This window comes from Dromiciops gliroides, chromosome 1 (genome assembly GCF_019393635.1).
Source record: "Dromiciops gliroides isolate mDroGli1 chromosome 1, mDroGli1.pri, whole genome shotgun sequence".
In the NCBI taxonomy this organism is placed as follows: Eukaryota; Metazoa; Chordata; class Mammalia; order Microbiotheria; family Microbiotheriidae; genus Dromiciops; species Dromiciops gliroides.
The window spans coordinates 248,161,968-248,174,034 of record NC_057861.1 but is presented as its reverse complement, the minus strand read 5'-3'; the positions used below and the strand labels follow the sequence as shown (position 1 = coordinate 248,174,034).

The following is a 12,067-nucleotide window of genomic DNA, read 5'->3' as shown; positions in this document are numbered from 1 at the left end:
TGCTGTCTTAAACTATTATGTAAGAAAATAGCTTCTGACAAAGTCATCTGGGAACATTTGAGAAAGAAAAGATCTTTTGCCCAAGAGTTCAGGGAAAACTTCAGGGAGGAGGTGGCATTTAAACTGAACTTTTAAGGAAATTCTCTATTCTGAAAGGTTCTAGTGAGCACCAACTGGGTCTAGGCATGTGGATGTGGCTCAGTCCTTATGGAAGAAAAGCATGTGTGTGTGTGTGTGTGTGTGTGTGTGTGTGTGTGTGTGTGTGTGTGTGTACACACATTCCATTTGACTGTAATATAGCCGAAAATACCAGGTCATGCAGGTTCTCTCTTGTCCTACTGGCCATACAGAGTCACTAATGTTTTTCAGCAGTATCTTGACATGTACTGGTAAAATTAGATTGGTACTTGAATGGATAAATTAGAAAAGGATGAGACTAGAGGGAGTGGAGACTAATCAGGAGCCTTGTCTCAATACAAGAGAAGATTTTGATCTAAATTAGAGTGGTAGTATTGTGAGGGGAGGGCAAAGGGGAAAAACATGAGATGCTTTTGCGATAGGATTAATGAGACTGGGCGGTTGATTGGATTTATAGAATATGTGAGAAGGAAAACTCAAAGATTAGCCATATATTTTGAGCCTGGGTAACTGGAAAAAGGATGGTACTATCTAAAGAAATAGTGAAATTTGGATTGAGAGCTAGATTTAGTTAAAGAAGGTGATGTTCAGATTGAGAAATGAATTTAATGTTCATTATGCCATTTGGGTAGAAAAAGCCACCAGGACAAAGCAGGATGTGAAGCTGGAATTTAGGAGAATGGGCTTGATATATACATTTTGGAGTCATTTGAATACAAAATCATAGATTTAGAGCTGTGAGGGACATTAGAGTTCATTAAGTACAAACCACTGACTTTAAAATGAGAAAATGACTTGATCAACAAGATCACATAACTAGTGGCTGAGGTGAGATTTGAACCCAAGTCTTCAGGGGCTTGTTTCCTACCTTTCACTGACTCGTGAAGTGATCATTAAACCCATAGAAGAGGATAACATAATCAAAATTAAGTTATATAGAGAATACAATTTATCCCAGGAAATGAATTAAAGCAAAAAATGACTCTTTTAAAAATCAGTACTTAGAGCATTTTTTTTCACAGTAGAGAAAGGTAACAACTTGAGTTTTAGATGTGCTGAGTTTAAAGTGACAGTGACAAATGTCTATTTGAAGATACCACATCAGACCTTGGGTAAGTGATTGAGAAGGAAAAATATAGAAATATTAGTCATCTGCATAAAGGTGGATCATATAACTATCAGATATATGAACTCTATGGGAGAAGAGAGACTAATGAAAAAATAGTAATAGATAAGGTTTATGCTTAGCATCAATTTCATTTGACAATGATGTAGATTTCATATATGATTCAGAGGTGTGCTAGAGTCAGTTTGAACCAGATTACTACCAACTGCTAAATTTTCAATGTGAGTTGTAAATTGCTAAATTTTCAGTGAATTTATACCTCACAAATCTGTCAGTGCTATAAATCAGGGCTTGATTTATTATTTTGTTGATTGTCTAAACCTAAGAAAGCAGTGGAGAAAATGTTAATAATACAAATTAAATGTAAAAAAGTGTTTTGCTGCACAATTTTTTTTTCCTGCAGAGATGGTTATTTGACATTTCTTAGCATACCACTATTTTTGATCATTATTTTCAAATCTTACTACACACAATCAACTTGGCAGGTCCAGGGAGATTTTCATAATAATATATTGTAGAAGAAATATGAAAGTAGTGCCACCAAAAGCTCACTTTTTTTTTTTCAAATAAGTTTTCATTGATATTTTCTGTGTATCCCTACACCTCTCCCTCCAAGAGAGCCATCTCATATGACAAATGGCATTTTTGGAGAGGGAAAAATAAGTCAGAACAACTTGTCAATATGTTGAAAAAGTCTGAAAAGATTTGCAACATGAAATACTTTTGGACCTCCCACCTCCATAAAGATGTAGTTTGGGAATATTATTGCTTATCTCTTCATTTGAGTCCTCCTTGAGCTTTAGAATTTTATTACATTTACTTTTGATTTGGGGGAGTATCATTGTTCTTTCCTTTTATATTGTCGTAGTTACTGTGTGTGTTGATTTCTTGGCTCTGCATATTTCACTCTATCAATTCATGTAGATCTTTCCATGTTCTTCAGTATTCATCATACACATCATTTCCACTAAGCACAGTAATATTCCTTTAATTTATGTACCAGAATGTGTTTAGCCATTTTCTAATTGATAAGTATGTGCTGTTTCCAATTTCTAGATATCACAGAAAATGCTAATAGAAATATTTTGTAGTATATGAGGATTTTTTTTTCCTTTGTGATGGTTTTCTTGGAAGATAAGCTTAGTAAGAGAATCTCTGGTAAAGCATATGGACATTTTAGTCACTCTATTTGCATAATTCCAAATTACTTCCCAAAATGTACCATGTCAGAGCTCCACTGACATAACCTCTGCAATTTTTTGTCTTTTTTGCCCATTTGCAGGGAGTGAGATGAAACTTCAGGGTTGTTTTGATTTGTATTTCTCTTCTTATTAGTGACTTGGAGCATTCTTTCATAGAGTTATGAATACTTTGCCCTTCTTTGTTTGAGAAATGTTTGTTCTTATCTTCTGACCATTTAAATATCAGAGAATGGCTATTTGTTTTATACATATTTCTTAATTGTTTATATATCTTGGGTACCAACCCCTTATCAGAATAATTTGATACAAAGATTCCCCCCCTCCCCATTCAACCACTTCCCTTCTTTTCCTAGATGCACTAATGTTGTCTTTACAGGAACTTTTCTGTTTCAAGTTCCCTCTTCTGCTGTAGACAAAGTATTACTTTCTATCAGTTACTTACTTCAATATATTTTTTTAAGGTGTCCCTGTTCCCACTGGCTTTCTTTCCCTCCCTTTTATCTCATTTGATGCCCTTTAGGGTTTGATTTATTATTTTTTTTCTCTCCTGCTTTTATCTGTTATCTGTTTCTTCTTCCTCTTTTTTCCCTCTCAGTCAAATAGATTTCCCTTTCTTCTCTAACCCTTAAGCTAGTCCTGTTCCTTAGTTGTAAAATCTCATTTTTGATCCCCTTTTCCAAAAGGATTTTTCTCTTTTTCATTAAATATTTTCTGTTTACTCTAGTCCCTCATTCTCTGAGTCATGACCACTATAATTATCTGGTCTTCTATTTTTTTCTATATTCTTCATGCAATAAAAGCTTCCAAGGTATCCATTCTAGGCTCCTCTCTAGGTGCTATCTGTCACTGCCCTGTAGGGCTTGCCTCATCATGCCAATTATTGTAGGTGTTATAGAAGATACTGCCTCATGGTAGGGTCACTTCTCTACCACAGCCCTGATTATGCAGTCCAACAGTGATCCATATCTTTTCTTGTTGAACTTTTTGTTTTCTACTTTTGCCTGGAAATCTTCCTATGTTGACTCTTCCAGGTGCCACTTGCCCCTAGGGGTTCCATCTCCCCTTTCCAGGACAAGGTGACATTTCAAGCATCAAATCCCCAATGTCTTATCCAACGTAAAATCTTCATTTTTCTTCATCAGTCATCTCTTTTCACTCATGGGAACATACATTAGTGGAACCCCTTCCTACCTTTAAAGTAAGGCCTCCTTAATTTTTCACCATCTTTTAATCTTTCTTCCTTCCTCTTCATCTGCTCCCCTGTTGGCTCTTCTCTTTCTGAGACCACAGATTTCACCTTCCCCTCATTGTTAGCCCATGATTTGATATGGGCACATCACTCATTCTTCTCTATCCCCCAACTTTTCTCTCTTACGTAACCTCCCATGTAATGTAGTCCCACAAAAGAAACATTTCCCTCTAGGCAGGGGATCTCTAGTTTCTATGCATGATATTCCTTTTGTACCTTTTTGCTCTTACCTCTACCAGGTTTCCACCTTCATCCCTGTCGTCTTATGAATATTTGGAAAGAATTCTCTTACTCATCTTTCTGTTGTCACTTTGTTGCTGTTGTCCTTGCTTATTACATTTATTCACTCCTACATTTCTATTGTATGGGGTGTTTGAGAAGCAAATGATATCTTCAGTTCTGGTTCTTTCTAAAAGTGTTCCAAACGCTTTCTTATTGAATGTCCATCTTTTTTTCTTGTATGGTTAAGCTGGGTTTATCTTGAGCTCCATTCCTCTTAGAAATACATTATTCCATTATCTTCTCCTTTTTCTAGTGTGTGAAGAATAGTCTTCTGTTGCTCAAATATCCTTTCCTTTTAATTTAAGGTTTCCCTTGATGGCTTACAAAAATTTGATTCTGAATTGAAATTTTAAATTTAAGCACTGTCATGGATTTTACAGCCTTGGGTTGTTTTTTTTTTTTCCCCTAGAGGTAAACTATGAATTCTTTCAATTGGAATTTCAATTTTTATGTTCAGAAATTCTGGGCAGTTCTGTTGTATTATTTCCTTTATCATAATGGTGTTTGTTTGTTTTGTTTTTGCTTTGTCTTGTCCTTCTGGGAGACCTGGGAATAGCACGTTCTGGTTCCATATTCTTCTCAAATCCACAAGCTTTTCTGTTTCATAAAGTGTTGGATCATTTTTCTTTATTTTGAAGTATTTCTTCAAATATGCCTGCACTTATTTACTAGATCTTGGGGCCATGTTTCCTTCTGTTGTTGCTGTTTGTCCTGTTGATTCATATGTTTATCTTCAAAATCTTTGAGCTTTCTTCAAAGTCTTTGAGTTTAGCCACAAAGGGCACAAGTGACATAGAATGATAGCAGGGATAGAAAGACCAACTGAGGGTTTTTTCAGGATAAGGAATACATGGGCATGTTTGTAGGCAATAGGGAATGAGCCAGTAGAGAAGGAGAAACTGAAAATAAGTGATGGAATCAGCACGACAGAGAGGACAATCTGTTGAATGAGAGAGGATGGAATGAGATCTCTTGAGGAGATTGTTGTATGGATGTTTCAGTTGTATCTGACTCTTTGTGGCCCCATTTGTGGCTTTCTTGGCAAAGATACTGGAGTGTTTTGCCATTTCCTTCTCCAGATCATTTTACAGGTGATGAACTAAGTAATTTGCTCAGGGTAAGAAAACTAGGAAGTGTCTGACCCGGCATCTTGCACAGCCCACGGGGCTTTCTGGCTCAGCTGAAGCAGAGGGGGAGGGGCACCAGCCCCTCGCACACAGAAGAGACCATGAGGGCCTAAGGCTTTCCAATCTCAGCCCAAAGGTAGGGTCCCCAAATCAAAATAAATTTCCACAATGTCTATATATATTTGACAAAAGAAAATATAATAGAGCCCTGCTATTATGATATAATGCTGTCCCTATAGTATATGATGTTTACTATGTCCTATATGCAAGGCAGCAAAGTTTATGGTATAGAGAGCTGGCCTGGGATCCATGAAACCCAAGGTTCAAATCCTGTCTCCTACAGATAGGGCTTTGTGACCCTGGGCTAGTCATTTAATTCTTTAGTGACCTAGGCAATTCTTTAAAACTATACTACCTAGAAGGCAGCTAGGTGTCACAGTGGATAAAGCATTGGCCCCGAATTCAAGAGGAGCTGAATTCAAATCTGGCCTCAGACACTTGACACTTACTAGCTGTGTGACCCTGAGCAAGTCACTTTACCCTCATCACCCCCCAAAAAGGAAAAAAAAAGCCCAACAACTATACTACCTAGCTGAGAAGGTGTCAGCCTGAATTGATTGAGGAAGTTTCCTTATTTTAAACTATTCCCTTTCTACCCTTTATCATACTTTTCATCCATGACTCACATGACATAAATGGTTCTCTTTCTTTCAGTGTTCCACAAATGGATTTGCTACACAGATGATAAATGGTAATGGCCAAGGTTTTTGTGGCACGTTGGGATCAGGAATTAAAAATGGGGGACAGGAATGTTTTGAAATGATAAAAGGAGGACATCAGACCTTGGAATCCTGTCGAGGAGGACATCAGACCTTGGAATCTTGTCGAGGAGGACATCATACCCTGGATTCATGCAGGAGTGGAGGACATGTTGAAGTTGATACCTGTAGATATGCATACTCTGAGTGGCACAATTATACTCAACCACGTCTTGGTGAAGTAAGTTTTCTGGGTAGTCTCCAAGCTATGATGTTTGTATTGAGAATGTATATGTGTGTATAGATATGTCTATATCTATATGTGTGCATGTATCTATTTAGAGCTCTCTCTGAGTATGTATATCTAGATCTATCTATATAAAGAGATCTATATCTACATATATACACACACATAATATATGTACAAACTCACACATATATATATATAAGTATAAATACATATATGTACTGAACAGTAGATTTGTAATAGGCTAAACTAAATATATAATTTGGGGAACTATTTCATATTTTCAAATTAATCTTAATTAATCATATTATTCATGATAATCAGAAACATATTCTATTTTATCTATTACATTTCATTTACTATGTAACTAACTCTTCAGTCCATCAGCATATCTAATGCCACCCAATAAAACTCATATCATTTGAGTGTTTTACTGTACAAATTCACTTAATATAATAAATTAAGAAAAACACTTAAATTTCACGAATTTAAATTTGCACATCTTACTGTCTGTATCCTCTCTCCCAACAAGTTCATGACACCAGTATAGGGCTTGGAGAGGTAAACTGTGAATGAAAAAGAACAGATATTATAACCTCTTTCTTTTCTCTTTAAGTTTGCAATGCTTTGAATATCTTTTATTTATATATTTCAAAGCCCTTAATCTTTTGGATCTTTACCTGAGATAGGAAGGACTTATGATTTATCATTGATCTATTGCCTATTGTTGGGAAATCCAAGTCTGGGCCCGTTTTTTTGACTCTGGTTTTCATGTCACAAGGTAACTCTAAGCTCAAATCATAAAGAAGGTAAGACAGTGGAACCATTTATCTGTGGGGTTTTGGTTCAATACACTGTACTTAGAAGCTTAATCTTTGGAAAAGCTTGTGGTGGCTGGGTGGAAAGAATGGCACTTGACAAAAGTTGGCCAAACCGCTACCAATTAAGGACAAGGGAATTTGATAGACAAAGAACAGGAGAAACAAGAAAGATTAGCCCTGACTTTGTGAAATGTCTAAGCTTGAAATGAACTTCATTTTGTGCTTCTCATGTAATTACATTGATTTCATTTGAACTATATAGAAAAATGTTTTCCATTGTGCCTGTTGGTTGGGGGAACTTGATTTTGATGTACAGAGATGTAGTTCTAGATTGCTTACCAATTGTATTGAACCAAAAACTACAAAGGTCTGAGTCCTGGTTCTACCTCCTTTTCATGAGAAAATACTGTTTTTAGTTGTAATTTCCTGATGAAAACATGATTATGAAGAACATATTTGCACATACTTTTCTAACTGCATGATTGCTATACATCTGCTAAATGTTGATTTTATAGTATGCTTATGATACAGGCCAACCATGTACATTTTTTGTGTGTAGGAATCCATTAGAGGACACACTCTGGTTAAAAATTAAGCAATCAAAGGTAAATAAAAATATTTTTTATATTCGTCTATTTAGGTGCCTCTTTAAAAATAATAAAATGTGTTTTCTTACTTTGTAGAAGTTGCAACTCTGCAATCAGAATGAAGACAACACCAATGCTCAAGACTACGTCCTTACATATAACTATGAAGGGAGAGGCTCTGCAGCTGGTTCTGTAGGGTGTTGCAGTGAGCACCATGAGGAAGAAGGGCTTGAATTTTTAGATCACCTGGAACCCAAATTTGCTGCATTGGCACAAACATGCATGAAGAGATAAATGTGTTCTAATTTTTCTACACCTTTTTTCCATATAGTTTGGAGGACTCCAAAAAGAACAAAAAATTAAATTTGATGACTCTGATGAGGGTGAATTTTTCTTCATTTTGAAGGGAGTATTTACTTACCCTCACACTTTTTTTTCTGAAAATCTATTTATCTCTCCCAAGAAGCAAACACATGGCAAAATGAAATCAATTTTCATTATTTTGGGGGCAAAAAGACAAATGATTATTTCTAAGGCTCCATTATAAGCTGAGTGATAGTGCCTTGATCATATAAAGGGATGAGAGAAAGTGGGGGGAAAGGGGAGGGAGAGAGGAGAGGGAGAGAGAGAAAAGAGGGAGAGAGAGAAAAGAGGGAGAGAGAGGGAAAGAGGAGAGAAGAGGGATGGAGGGAGGTAGAGAGGGAAAGACATATCCTCACTGTCTTAAAACAACGATGAAAAAAGAATAACTCTTCATTAAACTCACTGAACATAATACTGACTCTTGAGGTAGAAGACCAAGACTCAAATTCTCCGTTTGATGCTTTACCATTTGTGTAACCTTATATAAGTCTCAATTTTTCTTTGCCTCAGTTTCCTCATCTGTAAAACCAGGGGCCCAGCTCCTTATCTATAATTTACATTAAATATATAGAACTACTTTATTCTACTTTATTCTCTCTGTGAGTTAGAAGCCCTTACTAGCTTCTCTTACTTGGTTGCCTTCCATTCATTGGCAGAAATAAGAAGGACCTTTCAGTACTAAAACTGCAGGATGAACAACATGATTTTCTCTTTGAAGAGGAGAGTAAACTGGCTTGCTTATGATTAGACATTCTCTTTTCAGCATGAAGCTTACTGCTAATAATGTGCAGTATTACGACATGCTTACCTGTCTTTTACTACTTATGAACAATGATTTAGACAATTAAGTTTTAATAGTTTTCTACAACTCCCTTGAAATTTGTACAGAGTGGTTAATACATTTTTTTAAAGTTGTGATTATATAACTGAACTTAGTAAGCTACAGACAGTGAAGACTGATTACATACGGAATGTTTTGTGTCATAATCAGATCAGAATAACAACAGTCAATATTTCATGTTATAATCATCATTTCATGGTAATTGGTCATATTGGGTAAAGAAAGGATAATGATTGCTTTTACATGGCCAAACCAAGGTTTTGATAGTTCCCAGAATAGCTGAGCTATGGACAATTCTCTAAACAAAGTGTGGAGGTCTAGCTAAATATGCACCTCTGAGTTTATGAATTATAAGGTATATAAATTGACCTAAGGACACCATCCTTCTTGGCCTATATATCATTTTTCCCTTCCAAACTGCTTCTCTTCTCCACTTCTCCATCCTTTCCACCTAATCTGGGGTTCCACAAGTGTTCGTTTATCATCTCCTGTTTCAAGAATCAATGTGATTTTTAAAAAGTAACTGTCTCCTCACACTTCATTATTTCTTAGCATTACCCTGTAAACACCATCAATTAGACATTTCATTAGAATGGCAAGGAAATAGCCATTGAAAGATTAAATTGTCACACCTTAAGTTTGTTCTCAAATGATATAAACTAATGTGATCAGATTGTTTCCTTAGTGATTAGCAAAGGGAATAAGGTTTTGTTTTTGTTTTTGTTTTTAAAGTAGGTAGCATAAGAATCCAGAGAGAATTTTTGAGCATGGAGAAACTGGGATAGGGAACCTGAGATTTTGGAGCAGAAGGGATTTTGGGAGGCAAGAGTAAAAACAGGTGAAGGGAAAACGGAGACAATAGGATGCCAAGGACTATTTTTGCCTACTTATAGATTACATAGAATTTATTCTCCACTCTTTTTCTTCCTCTTAGTAGCCAAGAATTGCTGTTATATAACTTGGTAGCATAGCAAATAGAACGTCAGACCTGAAATCCAGCAGATTCCTTTTCCTGAGTTCAAGTGTGGCCTCAGACACTTACTAGCTGTGTGACCCTGCATGAGTCAATTAACCCTGTTTCCCCCAGTTTCCTCATTTGTAAAATGAGCTGGAGAAGGAAATGGCAAACCACTCCAATATTTTTGCCAAGAAAACCCCAAATGGGGTCATGAAGAGTTGGACACAACTGAAGCAACCAAACAACCAAAACTTCTGTTAGCTCTCTTTTGTACTACTCAGCCCCCTTCTTTCCCCCTATACATATATGTTACTTTCCTCTGCTCTGGAACTTAAGTAAATTCAAGGGAAAAAGTGTTTATGTAAGATTGGTGGGTAGTTTGAGTGAGTTTGGTGAAAGGATGGTTCTATAATTAGCTATATGCATCCCAAAGGTGTGGGTATTTTATATATACAGCTTAGTGGGAATTTTGGTCAGATATAGCATTTTGCATTGATTATATGTTTCCTACTTTGAATTAATTTGCTATTGAAATGTCCATTTAAAATTCACATTTTTGAAAGTGTTATATCTTTTTATATTTTAAAAAAGTTATACCCCTTTTGTTGGTTGGTATTATCTTTACACTGTATGATCCTAGACAATTAAAAAAAAATGTGTGCTACTTTAACCAGAGAGTATGGAGATTTAAAAAGAAAACTTAAAAACTTAAAAAAAATTACACTGCTTTTTATGCAAATGTACAGGATAATTTTCTTGGTTTATGGAAATGTATATACTTAGAATGTAAATTGTATGTCCAGTGCTCTTTTTTTTTTTTTTGGAGAAGTCCATGTTAGAGAAGAACCTTTCATTACTAAAATTAAAGTTATTCACTGTTACATTAGTTACGACTTTATAGGATTGTAAATGGAATGGGAAAATAAAACATTTACTACATACTAATAAAAAGACTTTCAGCTCATTTCATGCCTTTATGTTTAGAGAATTACACTGCAGATAGTATTTCCCTTAAGGAGCTTACCATCAAAAGGAGCAAACAAGGCAGGCTAATTTATAATGACAAATGTGTGTGGAGCATGAAAAAATCTGTCAAAAATAGTTCTAAAAGTTGGAAAATGGATTGAGTTGACTTCAATAAACTTTTCCGATGAGAAGTATATTTTATAATGTCTAGGAGAGAAAGGCAAGGTACGTATTATACAGACTTCTGGGAATTAGGGGAAGGACAAGACCTGTGTAAGGTTTCCCAGCTCAAAGTTTTTCATTAAACCTGACAGGAGGGATGAAAGGTATTGAACCATCGCTATTGTAGAGGATGGCTTCAGAACCATCAGAGCCACCCACAGGGTGGGCCAAAAGTCACAATATTTTAATAACTTTTTGAAAATTATTTTTTATTTATTTTTGCCACTTGAGATCTGATTTTTCACATATAATATAAATTCATTTCCTATATATTGTATATGATGCTATGGTATTGTAAATTAAAAAAATAAAGGAGCTATTAAATATTGAAATACCTTCGTGACTTTGGGCCCACTTTGTGCAATGTTTACAGTTGTATGAATGGTTTTTTTCTTGATCACTCCCCTTTATTTTTGACAGTCACTATTTATGTGATTTCCTATTCCAGTTTTGTTAAAAATCACATCACGTTATAATCATCTAAAACAAGATGGTATTTATATATTAACTTTTATTGTTTTCTACTTGTTTTCACATAGCTAATTCCTCTCCTGCTCCCCACCAGATATAGAAGCGTCATCAAATCAGAGACCATTTCTTACACATCCTTCCTATCCCTTAGGCATAGTATTGAATGCTCAAAAAATTGAGCAAAGGAGGAACGAGCTTTAGGATCATCTACTCCAACTCGTTTATAGATAAGATAGGATAATTCAAAGTTCTATGTTTTTTAAGTTTGCAAATTTTCCTCAAAGGAATAATGAGGTGATACTAATAGATTTTCCCCCCTATTTGAAACTAGAAAAAAAGGTGGTGAAACTAAAGACCAAGTGATATACCTGAGGTCTAATACCTGGATAATTGAAAGCCTGGGCTTGGAACCTATATACTCTGGTGCTATCTAATGGCCTTTCTACTATAAAAAGAAATTGAGTAATACATTGCTAGCAAGGAACAGCTTTTCAAAAGGGAAGGACTATGTTGTCAGGGAAGATGCAGGAATTTTCTTAAGGATTCTAGGAAATGCATAATGTAAAAGCAATTGAGGAGGAAAAAATGATGCTTTTAATGGTCTGCAAGGGATTGAGATGTTTGAAGAGACTGACAAGAGATTAGCTTTCCTCTTTTCATATCTGGTTTTAATGTTATATAATGGATACATTATTGGATTATGAAAAGA

The 12,067-nt window shown here is 35.5% G+C and overlaps 1 protein-coding gene across 2 annotated transcripts in view; it reads left to right on the top strand.

Moving 5' to 3' along the window:
• LOC122755242 (desmocollin-2-like) overlaps positions 1-10,614 on the top strand; it is an 84,975-nt gene extending 74,361 nt beyond the window's left edge. The window contains exons 15-17 of one of the 2 annotated variants that reach the window (XM_044004815.1): positions 5,839-6,123; positions 7,510-7,555; positions 7,634-7,761. In XM_044004815.1, coding sequence (XP_043860750.1) covers positions 5,839-6,123; positions 7,510-7,545 — 321 coding nt within the window. In that variant the 3' untranslated portion in view covers positions 7,546-7,555; positions 7,634-7,761. Of the gene's footprint in view, positions 1-5,838; positions 6,124-7,509; positions 7,556-7,633 lie in introns of both variants that reach the window. The other variant, XM_044003962.1, reaches the window with a different exon arrangement.
• Positions 10,615-12,067: the final 1,453 nt, after the last annotated feature.